Source organism: Terrapene carolina, unplaced genomic scaffold (genome assembly GCF_002925995.2).
Source record: "Terrapene carolina triunguis isolate 2854851 unplaced genomic scaffold, T_m_triunguis-2.0 Scaffold230, whole genome shotgun sequence".
Taxonomy (NCBI): domain Eukaryota; kingdom Metazoa; phylum Chordata; order Testudines; family Emydidae; genus Terrapene; species Terrapene triunguis.
The window spans coordinates 43,487-61,222 of NW_020664581.1; the positions used below are offsets into that span (position 1 = coordinate 43,487).

The 17,736-nt window shown below is 45.8% G+C and overlaps 1 protein-coding gene across 2 annotated transcripts in view; it reads left to right on the plus strand.

Annotated features, from left to right (window-relative positions):
* Nucleotides 1-17,736, plus strand: part of GOLGB1 (golgin B1) — a 117,374-nt gene that overhangs the window by 519 nt on the left and 99,119 nt on the right. For both annotated transcript variants that reach the window (XM_026656379.1, XM_026656380.1), the window contains exon 2: nucleotides 16,355-16,451. In XM_026656379.1, coding sequence (XP_026512164.1) covers nucleotides 16,362-16,451 — 90 coding nt within the window. In that variant the 5' untranslated portion in view covers nucleotides 16,355-16,361. The remainder of the gene's footprint in view (nucleotides 1-16,354; nucleotides 16,452-17,736) is intronic.

The following is a 17,736-nucleotide window of genomic DNA, read 5'->3' on the forward strand; positions in this document are numbered from 1 at the left end:
TGCTCCGGGCCCCCGCCGCCCGGCCGAGGGGGGGCCGTGCTCCGGGTCCCCGCCGCCCGGGGTGCCGTGCTCCTGGCCCCCGCCGCCCGGGGTGCCGTGATCCGGGCCTCCGCCGCCCGACCGAGGGGGTACCGTGCTCCGGGTCCCCTCCGTCCGGGGTGCCGTGCTCCGGGCCTCCGCCGCCCGGCCGAGGGGGAGCCGTGCTCCGGGCCCCCGCTGCTGTCTCTTCCTCACTTCCCAATAGGAACCATTTCCCCAAGCAGCTCTGGGTCGCTGCTGAAATAATGACCTTTGTTCCCTCCCCCCGTGTTTCCGGTTGCCTGAGAGCCCGCGGGGCGCTGCCTGATCCCAGGGTGCTGCTGCTTCTCGCTTCACGGCAGGGAAGAGCCTGGAGGCGTGTAAAAAGTAGCTAGAGAGGAGGAGCCGCGGGCTCGCTGCCACCTAGGATAATAAACAGGAGCGGCTTTCAGCGACACGAACTGACCCTCTGCAAGGGGGAAGGGAACTGAGTAGCAAGGAATAGTGTTTGAGCTGGGGGGGTCCAACAGGAGAGAATAGCAAAGTTTGGCACGGGGAGTGAAAGGAAGAGCAAAAGTAGGTAATTGTTTTGCTTTTATTGAAAAAAGCTAATCTAAGCACCACTTTTAAATCACACATTTTCTTACTGTCTCTATGTAAACAATTGCTGTAGATGTTATCAAATCGTGAATGGGAAGGGAAGTGTTGAATCACAAGTAATCTGTTAAACTGTGGTATGTGATAAAGTCTGAGAACCTTTGACCTCAGAGTTTAGAGAGAGACTTTTCTAGCAGCCAAATTGCATTTTGAAATTACTATAATTCCAATATAGTCTAATTTAACCTAAATAAAATTTCCTGCTGTGTTGTTCAGATGAAGCTGCAAGTACTCTAATTAGAAGTAATTCAGACAATTTAGTTCCATTGGAAGAATTTTTTTTGTCTCTTTGGAGCCTTCACCATTTGCTGCACTCACACCAGCTCTAGACACAGGGATCAGCTTTGCACCTATCATTTACAAGAATATTGTTAACCCTCCCCCCTCCCCCCCCAAAAAAAGTGCATGCTGCCTTCCTCTGAACTGATAAAGCCTGAAATGTTGACCCAGACAAAAGATGTAAGGCGATGCTGGTAGGAAGAAGGAAGTAATATGAAAAACTCTTCTCAACAATCTAATCCTCAAAGGCATCTGCTCTCATATTGTTAAATCAGTTTTTAGCCTGAAAATCCTACTGGACTCCACACAGTGCTTAGACACCTATATAGCGACAGTGGCAAAAAATGCCCACTTCCATGTGTGACTGGCAGAAAATAGATTCTGATGCTATCGGACTTAGACCTGGTCACAGTGATAGTTCCCTCATACTCATACTTCATAAATTTGTTCAAAAAGGGAGTAAAATGAAGTTTGCTTCTTGTTCTCAGGAAAAGAGAAATATTGCTGTCACTTAATGGTGGGATATGTCAGCTATTACAGAGATGGGCAGATATATAATACAAACTTGGATGAGCTATGTGTCAATCTATTGTTACACTAAGACCATGCTCTGATAGGCAATGGAATTGGGCTTTGCTGGACCATAAAGGGACATAACATTCAGAGTAGAGGAACTCTACTGAAACACCCCTTCACCAGCCCCAGATTTTCAAAGCAAGGCTCTATGAGCAAAATCATCCCAGCTCAGTTGTCATAGGGATATATGAAGAAGAGGCATCTCTTGGGTAACTAGGGCCCAAATTATACTGGGATATATAGATTGGCATTCTATGTATTTGTATAGACTGACATTAGGGCCCTACCAAATTCAGGGTCCATTCTGGTCAATTTTACAGCCAGAGGGTGTTAAAATTGGTCAATTTCACAATTTCAGATATTTACATCTAAAATTTCAGTGTTGTAACTGTGGGGGTCCTGACCCAAAATGGGATCGTGGGGAGGTTGCAAAGTTGTTGTGAGGGGGGGTCCCAAGATTGCCACCCTCACTTCTGTGCTGCCTTCAGACCTGGTTTCTGAAGGCAGCAGCCCCTGAGCTTCCTGCAGTTAGAGGTGGTTCCCGAAGGTGGGTAAGATCTTCCCCCATGCTGCTGGGAGCGCCCCAGCCGGGGGCTTGTGGCTGCTAGTCCAGGCCAATGACAGATTAAGGCGGGGCCCCCTGGAAAAATGAGTGCCTCAGCCCCAGAAGATGCCCCAGGCAGAAGCCCAGACTGGGTCACCTGAGTCCTAGCAGAGTCCTGGAGGAAGAAGCCTTGAGCCTGGGCACCCCAAACCCCATCTGCAGCAGTGGGGCTGAAGCCTCAAGCCTGGGCAGCCTTGAGCCTGGACGGCCTCGAGCCCCAGTGGGGGGGGCGGAAACTGCCCCGGCTTGGGGGCGGGGTGATGGTGGAAGCCCTGAGCCAGGGCTGCACCAGCTGGAGCCGGGCCGGAGGTGGGGGGGAGTGAGGAGGGACTGGAGCCCAGCTCCCAGGCTGCTGCAGTGCAGAAGTGAGGGTGTACCACCCTCATTTCTGCGCTGCCTCTGGAGGTGGGTCTGATCTCCCCACTAAGAGCGGCCATGCAGGGGAAGGACAACTCCTGTCCCTCCCCAGCGTGAGCAGCTGGGAGCCCCTGGCCCAGCAGCAGGGGAGATGAGATTTCACAGGGAAAGGCTGACTTCACGGTCCGTGACACGTTTTTCATGGCTGTGAATTTGGTAGGGCCCTAACTGAAATTAATCACAGTAATAGAATTGGATACCAAATACAAATACACCTCTACCTCGATATAACGCTGTCCTCGGGAGCCAAAAAATCTTACCGCGTTATAGGTGAAACCGTGTTATATTGAACTTGCTTTGATCCACCGGAGTGCGCAGCCCCGGAGCACTGCTTTACTGCGTTATATCCGAATTCGTGTTATATCGGGTTGCGTTATATCGAGGTAGCGGTGTACATTGTATTCATTGTTATCCTGGTAGGGCAACATTCTCCTCTCTTCACTTTGCTGTGTGTTGTTAGGTGCTTTTGTGTATGGAGACTATGTAAGGAGGAGGTAATTTATCTCGCCAACCAACATGTCCTTGGCTCTGAGGCATTAGGCAAGTCTTGTATATCACTTCTGTGAACTATATTCACAAGTAAGTATGAAATTAGTGCAGACTTCAGAGGACTCTTGTCATATGAGTGTTTGGAGTGATTTTTAAGGGTAGCTCCATGTGGAGTCCATTCCAGGGATCCAAATGTGGGGATAAATGAGGTTGGGTCTGTAGTTGAGGTAACTGATTGGAATTTTTGTATAAAAAAGGAAGCTTCTGACTAATGCTGCCTCTAGAGACTGGAGAAGAAGCAGGGGGATCCAGAAATATCCCTCAGATTATGAATCTTAGACAGATGGTGGCCACAGTCATTGGGGCTGGCATCCCCACTAAGTTATCTAGGTGCTTGCACCAAACAACTAGCATTTCCTGTTTCTTATCTAGATTAGGGTTTAGATGAGTGACCTTGCTGCAGCTCAAGATAGGAGAAGCACTGGAAAAACAAAAGTGCTGTACTGCCCAAATTTGATGAAAGACCTAGGGCTGAGTTTCATCCAGACACTGATGGCACCATTTCCCAACCCACTAATTCTCTTCCCAGCAACCTCACAAGTGTTGAACAGGACAGATGATAGATTAAAACCCTGCAGAACCCTAAGTGAGAAGATTCTCTGTGGCAATGAGCAGTTACACACCACCCAGTGCACTGTGAAAGATAGGAATGGAACCACTCAAGTATCATCTTGCTCACACCTGTCAGGGTTTACAGTCAGGTTAATAATACCTCCTGGTTCAACATATCAAAGACTACTTACGGGCCTTGCAGGCTTATTAGGGACACCTAATGTTTGCCCATCATAAGACAAGAATTTCAACCAGTGGGACAAGTGCAGTTTCAATATTGAACCTAAGCTGGACTTTGTATTGAGGCAGGTCAAGGAAATCTGAGAGCTCCAGATGATGTAAGAGTTGCCTTCCCATCACTTCTCATAATCTTACCAAAAAAGGGCATGTTATTGATGGGGCAATCATGAGATCACACTGGCTAGGTAGATGGTGAGCTGCAACTACTGTTCAACCTTGACTTGATACTGCACAATATTTTGATTAAAAAAATAGAATGATATAAAATTAACATGGCACACATTAAATGGATTAAAAACTGACTAAGTGATAGGTCTCAAAATGTAATTGTAGATGGAGAATTATCATCAAGCAGGTGTGTTCTGAGTGGGGTCCCGTGTGGATCGGTTCTTGGCCTTGCGCTTTCAAACATTTTTATCAGTGATCTGGAAGAAAACATAAAATCATAGCTATTAAAGTTTGCAGAGGACACAAATTAGGGGAGTGGTAAATAATGAAGAGGACTGATTCAAAGCAATCTAGCTTGCTTGGAAAACTGGGAGCAAGCAAACAATGTGCATTTTAATACAGCTAAATGTAAATGTGTACATCTAAGAACAGAATGTAGGCCATACTTACAGGATCGGGGACTCTCTCCTGGAAAGCAGTGGCTGAAAAACATTATGGTGTCATGGTGGATAATCAGCTGAACATGACCTCCCGTTGCAATGTTGTGGTCAAAAGGGCTAATGCAATCCTCAGAGGCATAAAAAGGAAACTCTTTAGTAGGAGTATAGAACGGTTATTTTATCTCTGTATTTGGCACTGGCATAACGGCTGCTGGAATCCTGTGTGCAGTTCTGGTGCCCACAATTCAAAAGGATGTTGATAAATTGGAGAGGGATCAGAGAAGAGCCACAAAAATGATTAAAGGATTAGAAAACCTGCCTTATAGTGATAGATTCAAAGAGCTCAATCTGTTTATCTTAACAAAGAGAAGATTAAGGGGTGAATTGCTTACAGTCTGTATGTATCTACTTGGGAAACAAATATTTAATAATGGGGTCTTCAGTTTAGCAGAGAAAGGTATAGCATGATCCTGTAGCTGGAAGTTGAAGCTAGACCAATTCAGACTGGAAATAAGGTGTAAATTTTTAATGGTGAGAGTAATTAACCATTGGAACAATTTACCAAGAGTTGGAGTGGATTATCCATCACTGACAATTTAAAAATTATAATTGGATGTTTGTCTAAAACACATGCTCTAGCAATTATTTTGGGGAAGTTCTCTGGCCTGTGTGATGCAGGAAGTCAGACGAGATGATCACAATGGTCCCTTTTGGCCATGGAATCTATGAATCTAAGAAAATCTATATAACTTGATTGTTTCACTCTTGCCTTATCTTTCTTCTCCCCCTTCCTTCAGTCTGTTTGTATCATCCAGCTATTGTGTCTTGCCTTAAAGCTAAATAATAAACTTAGTTTTTGTGCCAATCCTCTTACTTCACATCTGTGCAGCACCTTGCATATTGAGGCCTCTAGATGCTTCTGTAATACCAGTAATCTCAAGCAAAGGCCTAACTACTATGCATTTGTGGTAAACTAGCACCTTGCCCTCCATTAAAAACATGCATCAAATCCAGTGCATGTGAGGGCATTGTATCTGAATATCTGCCAGCTATCCATTTATTAAGCAATGATCGTTAGTCATAGAAAAAGTAACTCAAATAAAACTTACATACCTCCTTAAGTTCTCAATAACTTCCACTTTGAAAGTGTGCGTGAGAGTTCCTGTTCTCTCCATTCCCTTCTATTTAACAGGTTAAATTAAAACACTTCACTCTATTTTTTAAGCACTTGGAGGAGAAAAAGGTGATCATAGAATCATAGAATATCAGGGGTGGAAGGAACCTCAGGAGGTCATCTAGTCCAACCCCCTGCTCAAAGCAGGACCAATTCCCAACTAAATCATCCCAGCCAGGGCTTTGTCAAGCCTGACCTTAAAAACCTCTAAGGAAGGAGATTCCACCACGTCCCTAGGTAACCCATTCCAGTGCTTCACCACCCTCCTAGTGAAAAAGTTTTTCCTAATATCCAACCTAAACCTCCCCCACTGCAACTTGAGACCATTACTCCTTGTTCTGTCATCTGGTACCACTGAGAACAGTCTAGATCCATCTTCTTTGGAACCCCCTTTCAGGCAGTTGAAAGCAGCTATCAAATCCCCCCCTCATTCTTCTCTTCGGCAGACTAAACAATCCCAGTTCCCTCAGCCTCTCCTCATAAGTCATGTGCTCCAGCCCCCTAATAATTTTTGTTGCCCTCCGCTGGACTCCCTCCAATTTTTCCACATCCTCCTTGTAGTGTGGGGCCCAAAACTGGACACAGTACTCCAGATGAGGCCTCACCAATGTCGAATAGAGGGGAATGATCACGTTCCTTGATCTGCTGGCAATGCCCCTACTTATACAGCCCAAAATGCCGTTTGCCTTCTTAGCAACAAGGGCACACTGTTGACTCATATCCAGCTTCTCGTCCACTGTAACCCCTAGGTCCTTTTCTGCAGAACTGCTTCCTAGCCATTCGGTCCCTAGTCTGTAACAGTGAATGGGATTCTTCCGTCCTAAGTGCAGGACTCTGCACTTGTCCTTGTTGAACCTCATCGGGTTTCTTTTGGCCCAATCTTCTAATTTGTCTAGGTCCCTCTGTACCCTATCCCTACCCTCCAGCATATCTACCACTCCTCCCAGTTTAGTGTCATCTGCAAACTTGCTGAGAGTGCAGTACATGCCATCCTCCAGATCATTAATGAAGATATTGAACAAAACCGGCCCCAGGACCGACCCTTGGGGCACTCCGCTTGAAACCGGCTGCCAACTAGACATGGAGCCATTGATCACTACCCGTTGAGCCTGACGATCTAGCCAGCTTTCTATCCACCTTATAGTCCATTCATCCAGCCCATACTTCTTTAACTTGCTGGCAAGAATACTGTGAGAGACAGTATCAAAAGCTTTGCTAAAGTCAAGGAATAACACATCCACTGCTTTTCCCTCATCCCACAGACCCAGTTATCTCCTCATAGAAGGCAATTAGGTTAGTCAGGCATGACTTGCCCTTGTTGAATCCATCCTGACTGTTCCTGATCACTTTCCTCTCTAAGTGCTTCAGAATTGATTCCTTGAGGACCTGCTCCATGATTTTTCCAGGGACTGAGGTGAGGCTGACTGGCCTGTAGTTCCCCGGATCATCCTCCTTCCCTTTTTTAAAGATGGGCACTACATTAGCCTTTTTCCAGTCATCCGGGACCTCCCCTGATCGCCATGAGTTTTCAAAGATAATGGCCAATGGCTCTGCAGTCACATCCGCCAACTCCTTTAACACCCTCGGATGCAGCACATCCGGCCCCATGGACTTGTGCTCGTCCAGTTTTTCTAAATAGTCCCGAACCACTTCTTTCTCCACAAAGGGCTGGTGACCTCCTCCCCATGCTGTGCTGCCCAGTGCAGCAGTCTGGGAGCTGACCTTGCTTGTGAAGACAGAGGCAAAAAAAGCATTGAGTACATTAGCTTTTTCCACATCCTCTGTCACTAGGTTGCCTCCCTCATTCAGTAAGGGGCCCACACTTTCCTTGACTTTCTTCTTGTTGTTAACATACCTGAAGAAACCCTTCTTGTTACTCTTAACATCTCTTGCTAGCTGCAACTCCTAAGTGTGATTTGGCCTTCCTGATTTCACTCCTGCATGCCTGAGCAATATTTTTATACTCCTCCCTGGTCATTTGTCCAATCTTCCACTTCTTGTAAGCTTCTTTTTTGTGTTTTTAAGATCAGTAAGGATTTCACTGTTAAGCCAAGCTGGTCGCCTGCCATATTTACTATTCTTTCTACACATCGGGATGTTTTTCTCCTGCAACCTCAATAAGGATTCTTTAAAATACAGCCAGCTCTCTTGGACCCCTTTCCCCCTCATGTTGTTCTCCCAGGGGATTCTGCCGATCAGCTCCCTGAAGGAGTCAAAGTCTGCTTTTCTGAAGTCCAGGGTCCGTATTCTGCTGCTCTCCTTTCTTCCTTGTGTCAGGATCCTGAACTCAACCATCTCATGGTCACTGCCTCCCAGGTTCCCATCCACTTTTGCTTCCACTACTAATTCTTCCCGGTTTGTGAGCAGCAGGTCTAGAAGAGCTCTGCCCCTAGTTGGTTCCTCCAGCTCTTGCACCAGGAAATTGTCCCCTACACTTTCCAAAAACTTCCTGGATTGTCTGTCCACTGCTGTATTGCTCTCCCAGCAGATATCAAGGTGATTAAAGTCTCCCATGAGAACCAGGGCCTGCGGTCTAGTAACTTCTGCTAGTTGCCGGAAGAAAGACTCGTCCACCTCATCCCCCTGGTCTGGTGGTCTATAGCAGACTCCCACCACGACATCACCCTTGTTGCTCACACTTCTAAACTTAATCCAGAGACTCTCAGGTTTTTCTGCAGTTTCATACCGGAACTCTGAGCAGTCATACTCCTCTCTTACATACAATGCAACTCCCCCACCTTTTCTGCCCTGCCTGTCCTTCCTGAACAGTTTATATTCATCCATGACAGTACTCCAGTCATGTGAGTTATCCCACCAAGTCTCTGTTATTCCAATCACATCATAGTTCCTTGACTGTGCCAGGACTTCCAGTTCTCCCTGCTTGTTTCCCAGGCTTCTTGCATTTGTGCATAGGCACTTAAGATAACTCACCGATTGTCCCGCTTTCTCAGACTGAGACAGGAATCCTCCCCTCTTGCACTCTCCTGCTCGTGCTTCCTCCCGGTATCCCATTTCTCCACTTACCTCAGGGCTTTGGTCTCCTTCACCCGGTGAACCTAGTTTAAAGTCCTCCTCACTAGGTTAGCCAGTCAACAGGAACAGTCAACATGGATTCACCAAGGGCAAGTCATGCCTGACGAACCTGATTACCTTCTATGATGAGATAACTAGCTCTGTGGATATCGGGAGAGCAGTAGACATGATATAGCTTGACTTTAGCAAAGCTTTTGATATAGTCTCCCACAGTATTCTTGCCAGCAACTTAAAAAAGTATGGTTGGATTAATGGACTATAAGGTGAATAGAAAGCTGGCTAGATCGTCGGGCTCAACGGGTAGTGATCAACGGCTCAATGTCTAGTTGGCAGCCGGTATCAAGTGGAGTGCCCCAGGGGTTGGTCTTGGGGCCGGTTTTATTCAACATCTTCATTAATGATCTGGATGATGGGATGGACTGAACCCTCAGCAAGTTCGTGGATGATACTAAGATGGTGGGAGAGGTAGATACGCTCGAGGGTAGGGATAGGGTTCAGAGTGACCTAGACAAATTGGAGAATTGGACAAAAGAAATCTGATGAGGTTCAACAAGGACAAGTGAGGAGTCCTGCACTTAGGACAAAAGAATCCCATGCACTGCTACAGGCTGGGGACCAACTGGCTAAGCGGCAGTTCTGCAGAAAAGGACCTGGGGATTAGTGGGCAAGAAGCTGGATGTGAGTCAACAACGTGCCCTTCTTGCCAAGAAGACTAATGACATATTGGGCTGCATTAGCAGGAGCATTGCCAGCAGATCGAAGGAAGTGATTATTCCCCTCTATTCAGCACTGCTGAGGCCACATCTGGAGCATTGCATCCAGTTTTGCGCCCCCCCACTACAGAAAGGATGTGAACAAATTGGAGAGAGTCCAACAGAGGGCAGCGAAAATGATTTGGGGTCTGGGGCACATGACTCATGAGGAGAGGCTGAGGGAACTGGGGTTATTTAGTCTGCAGAAGAGAAGAGTGTGTGTGTGTGTGGGGGGGGGATTTGATAGCAGCCTTCCACTACCTGAAGGGGGGGGTTCCAAAGAGGATGGAGCTCGGCTGTTCTCAGTGATGGCAGATGACAGAACAAGAAGCAATGGTCTCAAGTTGCAGTGGGGGAGGTCTAGGTTGGGTATTAGGAAAAACTTTTTCACTAGGAGGGTGGTGAAGCACTGGACTGGGTTACATAGGGAGGTGATGGAATCTCCATCCTCAGAGGTTTTTAAGGCCTGGCTTGACGAAGCTCTGGCTGGGATGATTTAGTTTGGGTTGGTCCTGCTTTGAGCAGGGGGTTGGACTAGATACCTCCTGAGGTCTCTTCCAACCCTAATTTTCTATGATTCTATTCTACTGGAATACCAAAGGCATTCCATCATCTCAAGTATTTCCTTTCCTTTCAAATATGGTACCTAAATGCTTCCCCCCAGTTGCTCTCCAGTATCTCAGTTCTCTGCTTGCTAAATCCTTCCAGAACCACAGACATTCTCAAAGCAGCTTAATTCTATTTTGTAAAAAAAGTTCTCATGAGATTTCTCTTGGTTTGTAGTTTCCAAGTTATCACAGTCATGAAACAAGAATATCAATCTTCTGTCAAAGAGATTTAATAGCAGGTAATGCAGCTATCTGATAAAACTCACGTTTTGGCCACGGCGTTGCACTGGGAACCCATGTTCAGCTATTTATTCACCAGGACCCCCAAATCTTCTTCAGAGTAGTGTAAGTATGGCCTACTTTCTTTTTTCCTAGATGAATACATTTACTTTTGGCTGTTAGTAAAACTTATATTGTTTACCAAGTGATCTGCACTGGTCTGTATCAGTAACCTTTCCTCTTCATTATTTACCACTCCATCAATCTTTGTGTCATCTGCAAACTTTATCAGTGATGATTTTGTTTTCTTCCAGGTTACTGATCAAAATGTTAAATAGTGTAGGGCAGAGCCGTAACTAAGCATTTTAGTGCTCAGGGTGAGCAAGCATATTTGCGCCCTCTACTGTTTTTTCGTCATTTTCCCACCTCCAAGCCTTTGCGTTTTGGGCAACTGTCCTACTCGCCCTGCCCTGGTTACGGCTCTGGTGTAGGGCCAAGAATCGATCCTTGCAGGACCCCAGTAGAAACACACTCCCTCATTGATGATTCCCCATTTACAATTACATTTGGAGATATGTCAGCCAGTCTGTAATACATATAATATAAGCCATGTTAATTTTGTATGGTTTTAGTTTCTTCATAGAAATATCGTGCAATACCATGTCAGAGTCTTACTGAAGTCTAAGTATGTTATATCAACACTTTACCTTTTATCAGCCAAACTTGTAATCTCATAGAAAAAAACTCAAGTTTGACAGCATCTATTTTTCATAAACCTGTGATGATTGGCATTAATTATATAACCCTCCTTTAATTCTTTCATAATCGAGTCTTGTATTAGCTGTTCCATTTTGTCTGGGATCGATGTCCGGTTTACAGACATATAATCAATCACCCAGGTCATCCTGTTTACCTTCTTTAACTATTGGAGCATCTCTAGTTTTCTTCCAGTCTTCTGAAACTTCCCCAGGGTTCCAAGTGTTATTGAAAATATAGCACCTTGGCCAGCTTTTAAAAAATTCTTGGATGCTAATTATCTGGACCTGCAGATCTAAAAATGTCTAGCTTTAGTAGCTGCTGTTTAACATCTTCCCAAGTTGTTATTGGAATAGAAAGTGTTTCTGCATCATATATGATTACATATTTTTCCCCAAATACCAAGCAGAAATATATATTGAACACTTATGCCTTTTTTGCAGTACTATTGACAATGTTACCTGTGACGGGTTCCCCCCGGGGTGCCACCTGGAACTGGGGTACCTCTGAGCCCCCCTGACCCACCAGCCTGGGGTCCCTCTCACCTTGTGCTAAGTTGCCAAGTTGCTGTGCTACGTTGCCAAGTTCTCCAAGCTTGCTCTTTCACCAGCATTCACACAGGTAGGGGACACACCCAGCTGCTGTACTTACAGGCTGCTGTGATCAGCTCTGCATGGGGAGGCTAGAGCTAAGGAATTGCCCAGCTGCTCAAGAGCACATCCCCTTCTGGGCTGTAAACCCACAATTATACAGTCTTGTACTGCACAGAGATATGTACAGAGTAAGCTCATGAAATTTGCCTCCTCCCTCAATGTGGCGAGGGCATATACAACAGCTTTTTGCCCCAAGTTATGACTCCCACACACTGGTTTGTGATAAAGCAAAAACAAATGTATTAACTACAAAAGAGAGATTTTTAAGTCCAGTGAAAGAAGTGTTCAGTTTGAACAATGTTTGGAGTGAAGAAAAATGTTTGGTCTTAAGTTACTTAAGCACTTTTGAAAATTTTACCACATGTTAAAATCCTCCAGTCCAAGACATATGCCTTTATTACTGAGTAAGAAGCTGGCAGTAGTGACACCATAAGAATTTTTTTTTTAAATGTACTTTGTCTTTTGTATATTTTAACCCCCTAAAAATGTCACCATAAGTGTCCCTTTTATTCTTTTGAAAATATGGTCACTTTACTCAGTAGGTGTTTCCAGAACTGCATTATCAGACTGTTTGAAACAGTAATAATGTGACAGTAATAAGAAACCATGTGAATTGCTCCTTTCCTTCACCCCTACATTAACAGAAGACTTTAGGTGATAGGAATGTTTCTTTTTTGTAGTGGCCATCTGTTTCTGTGGCACGGTTATCTACTTTGAAGGTATGGATCTAAATTAATGGTTGACATAAATGTTGACATTGACTTGCGTATACCAATGGAGAACTTGGCGAATGATCTCAAAGGAATGCTTCTCTTATATGTGCACTCTGCCACAGAGTGCAGCAGAGAACTCTAAAATCTGCCATTCTGGAAGATGATCAGCTTAAACAACAAGAAATACCTCATCATCCACAAGAATCTCTCAAATTAATGTTGTTCATTGTAATAAAGTACCCAGAAGTCTGCTGAGCATTTTACGGTAAACCTAGGGAGAGACTGCCTCTGCCCCAAATTCTGATAGTCTAAATGTAAACTGGGATAAAGCAAGTAAGGGAGACTACCAGTGGGAGGAGAAGGATGGGAATTATACCAACATAATCATACTGTGATTCAGGGCTGGTCTGCGCTGAAAACATACATCAACATAGCTCTGCTCTTAGGGGTATGAAATCCAGACCAGTAAGAGACATAGCTATGCTGACATAACCCCAAGTGTAGACAGTGTTAGGTTAATAGAAGAATTCTTCTGTCATCCTAGCTACTGTCTTTTGGGGAGGTGGAGAACCCTTCCAATCGCTATTGTGAGTGTCTACACTGAAGTGCTACAGTGGTGCAGCGCAGCATTTTAAGTGTAGACATAACCTTAATTTAGGCACATATTGTTAGTTTTAGTTAAACATTCATTCATTCATACTGGTTAAGGCAGTAGACTGAGGTTCTGGAAATCTAAGTTCAGTTCCTGGCTCTGCTGCAGACTCCCTATGTGACCTTGGGCAAGGCACTTAATCCCTGTGTCTCAGTTCTTCATATGTAACATGGGAATAACAGATACTTCCTTTGTTCCACCATTTGTCTACCTTGCCTTTTTCGATTGAAAGCTATTTGGGGTCAATTATTGTCTTTTGCTATGCGTTTGCATCGCACTTAGTGCCATAGGGCCCTGATCTTTGTTAGGACATCTAGGTAAATTTTTTTTATTACTGAAAAAGATCAAGAGTAAGTGACCATTGTGAATATTAATGACTCACTTGTAGGTGTCATAGAAGTACTAAGATTTCAGGAAGAATTTAAATATATTTTAAAAGTGAACTCGAAAGACTTACCAAGACCTGAGTTCAGTCCCAGGTCTTTGTGTTTGTAGCACCCAAATATGTGCCCTACCATAATGTTTCTTCTGTTACAGTAGATGCCACCATGGATGCCTAATGAAGCAGTTCTCAACCTTATCCATACTGATTATATATGGAGATATGCCTATCTCATAGAACTGGAAGGGACCCTGAAAGGTCATCGAGTCCAGCCCCCTGCCTTCACTAGCAGGACCAAATACTGATTTTTGCCCCAGATCCCTAAGTGGCCCCCTCAAGGACTGAACTCACAACCCTGGGTTTAGCAGGCCAATGCTCAAACCACTGAGCTATCCCTCCCCCCAGTTTGTTCACATGTGCACTGGTTCTCAGCTTTAGTAGTGACTTTCTTTTGCTCTTCAACTTAAGAGCACCAGAATTTGGAAGACAGATCCAGAAAGCATGATGGAATATCATGATAGTAGAAGGATGGCTAGGTAAGAAGAGGGAAAAGAAAACAGCTTATTGAAAGGTATTTTCACTGAGACATGGCTGCATGGAGCCAAACAATCTAATTTTGATTTTCCCACAAGCTTCCACCCTATTTGAGGGGAGGAACAATAAGACAGGGAGCAGCAGTTGACTTGAAGGCACTAATGCAAATATTCTTTCTGCAAGCTTTCTGGCACCTTGTTCCAAACTGCACTGTGTCCCGAGTATTGAGTTCTACTTTAAGAAGTTGCCTTTAGCAGCATCCAGAACTTTAAAGGGTCTGTAGAATAATGCTGTTTACCAGTACCCTCAGTCTCCCCCTTCTTCCCTTCCTCTTGCAGGAGGATCATGGCCCATAGTTAACTGCTTGAGTGAATACCAAGCAGAGGTTTTAGGTTCTGTCTTACTCAGTGTGTAGGCCAATCAATAGCCAGATGGAACTCTGGGGACAGGAACAGCTTCAGTGCAACCCTCCAAAATGGTGTTACTCAGCAGTTTCACATGCAGGAGGAAGAGAAAAAGGCCCAACATGCTAAGAGTAAGATGGTAGTAAGTAGAGGAAGGAGCTTCAGTCACAGCTTCTCTCCCCAAGCTTGCAGATAAAGGGACAAGAAATGCATGCAGTCTGCTGAGCAAAGTTCTACCTCTGTTCCATTCTGTGCTTAGGCAAGCCCCTGACAGCACTGAATTGGAAAACAACTTTTAACTCCCTCTTTATTGCCCCAGACTCAGAGCAGACACTCTGGCAGCTGGGAAGATAATTAAGATACAAAGAAGTTAAAGCCCTGATTGTGGCTTTAATGAACACAATCTTTTCTAGCTTTTAACTGGACTTACAAATAGACATCTCTTGAAATAACTTTAATAAAAGTATGCAGCATTGGTGTAGTCCTGTTGGTCCCAGGATATGAGAGGGACAAAGGTGGGTAATACCTATATTACACAGAGCTCTTCTTCAGGTCTGGGAAACAGACTCAAAGTGTCACAGCTAAATACAAGATGGAACAGATTGTTTAGCCTAAGTAGTTATCACATTTCAAGGGACCATTCAAGGTGAAGTGGCCCATTAATACCCCTCCATTCACAACCACCACTTCCTGGGACTCCCCTCCAATTTAGCAGTATGGGAAGGGCAAGGGGATTGTGACCTCATAATGCCTGTTTGTAACCTGGAGAGGAGAGGGGGGGTGGGCAGGAACTGGGGAGGAAAGCAAGTTGAGGCTTGCAGGGCTGCTGTGGCCCTCTCCCCGGCTCCAGAGCTTCCTTGCTGCCTGCTGGCAGGGGGGAGAGAGGACCCCTTCTCCCGGAGCTCCCATGCTGCCTGCCAGCAGGGAGAAGGCTGGGGGGAGTCCTCTGGCCTCAGCCCCGGGGCAGCCTGCCTGCACCCCGAACTCCTCATCCCTGGCCCCACCCCAGAGCCTGCACTCCCAACCAGAATCTTCATGCCCCTCCCGCATCCCAACCCTCTGCCCCAGCCCTGAGCCCCTCCCCCGCACCCCAAACCCGTCATCCACAGCTCCACCCTAGAGCCCTCACCCCCGCACTTCACCCTCTGCCCTATCCTGGGCCACCTCTCATGCTCCGAACCTTCAGCCACACCCCATGTGGCTCTCACATTGAAGGTTTTTTGCCAAAGTGGCCCCCACTTCAAAAATAGTGATGCACACTGGTCTGTGTCCTGTGACCAAAGTATGATGCACATGACATTTTTTCCTATTCAAAGGCAGATGGTTGCAAGGTCTGCATATTATATAGGCTACAGGAATGATGCAGCACTGTCATTACCCCACACTGAGAATAGGGATACTAACCAGTTCCTATGGGAGGTGTCAGTGTAAAGATCAGAGCACTGAAGTAATGTGTTCTCAACAACTTCAGTCACTAAATGCGTATGCTGCTATATTAGTGCTAGGTGGAAGTTTTTTCAGGGTATATGGCTTCATTCCTGTAGGTCACAAGCCTGGAGGTCATGAATGCGTGGATCACTGTAGCCAGCTTCTGGCAGTGCTGCAGCTGAAGCACTTGTAGTATGGACATACCCCGCACTTATTTAGTCTCTCCTGTCAGTCAGGTTTTTCAGATATTGCATCATTCTTGTAGGTCATTTTTTGTCTCACTTATACATTGGAAAGAATACCTCCCTACTTCTACTCTGTATTCCCCTGCTTATACAGCCAGGGTCTGAATTACCCCTCTTAGCCACAGCATAACAGTTATTTACTTCTTGGGTTTTACTTTGGCTTCTGCTTTATCAGTAGGGAAGAAATGTTTCTTGTTGCATGGTACTGGAGATCAGCAGGGAGATGCACTTGTGTTCCCTCGCTCTTTTGCCTCTTACCTAAAGTCGTTGTCTTTCTTTTTATGCTGCTGTTTTGCTGCAGGCCTGAGATGCTGAGCCGCTTATCAGGGTTAGCAAACACTGTTTTGCAGGAGCTGTCGGGGGATGGAAGTGATGCACAAGTTGAGTCCTCTACCACTGTGAGTACACTCTCTCATGCCAGAACTATCACTGTTGCTGCTCAGAGCTGGTTCAGGGTGTCCGAGGCACTAGTGTTGTGAATAACTGTCTCCTGATTCCTGTCACCTTGCACCTCACCCAAACTTGTGGCCCCCACCTCTGCCACTCCCTCTGCATTTATGGCATCTTCCGTGCTGCTGCAGTGCAGAACCATATGATCTCTTCAGCTTATGAGATCAACTTGAAAGCTTGGAAAGGAGCTAGAGTTGAAGTGAGCTAGGGGGTTTCTGGGAGGGCTTTGGAGAGCTGACCATTCTCCATAAGAGGAAGAGGACTACTGAATCACATGGGGACCTGCTCTCATGTTGCACTCTGGCTGTAGGAGCAGTGGATGGCATAGGGAGCAGTGGTATCTCTGCTGTGTAAAGTCTTTCAAGTTTGCTGATGTCCTGTTACAGCAGAGATGCTCCTTTTAATATTCTTTGAGAGTATCTGGAACTTTCCTCGTGATTTCAGCTGGTCAGACCTAGTTCATTAGACTAAATGGAAAGTTTGTGAGGAGCTGCATTTAGGCTAGGCTGTAACACAAAGGCCTGGTCTACACTAGGCTTTTATGTCGACTTTAGCGCCGTTATATCGAATTAACCCTGCACCCGTCCACACCAGGAAGCCATTTAGTTCGACATAAAGCTCTCTTTAAATCGATTTCTGTAATCCTCCCCAACGAGAGGAGTAGCGCTAAATTCGACATGGCCATATCGAATTAGGCTAGGTGTGGATGGAAATCGACGCTAATAGCTCCGGGAGCTATCCCACAGTGCACCACTCTGTTGACGCTCTGGACAGCAGTCCGAGCTCGGATGCTCTGACCAGCCACACCCCCGGGAAAATTTGAATTCATTTTCATTTTCCTGTCTGGGCAGTTTGAATCTCAGTTCCTCTTTGGACATCGAGGGGAGCTCAGCAGCAGTGGCAACGATGCAGAGCTCTCCAGCAGAGATGGCCGTGCAATCTAATAGAAAGAGGGCCCCAGCATGGACTGATCGGGAAGTCTTGGATCTCATCGCAGTGTGGGGCGATGAGTCCGTGCTTTCAGAGCTGCGCTCCAAAAGAAGGAATGCTAAGATCTACGAGAAGATCTCCAAAGCCATGGCAGAGAGAGGCTACAGCCGGGATGCAACGCAGTGCCGCGTGAAAATCAAGGAGCTGAGACAAGGCTACCAGAAGACCAAAGAGGCAAACGGACGCTCCGGATCCCAGCCCCACAGATCCCGTTTCTACGAGGCACTGCATTCCATCCTTGCT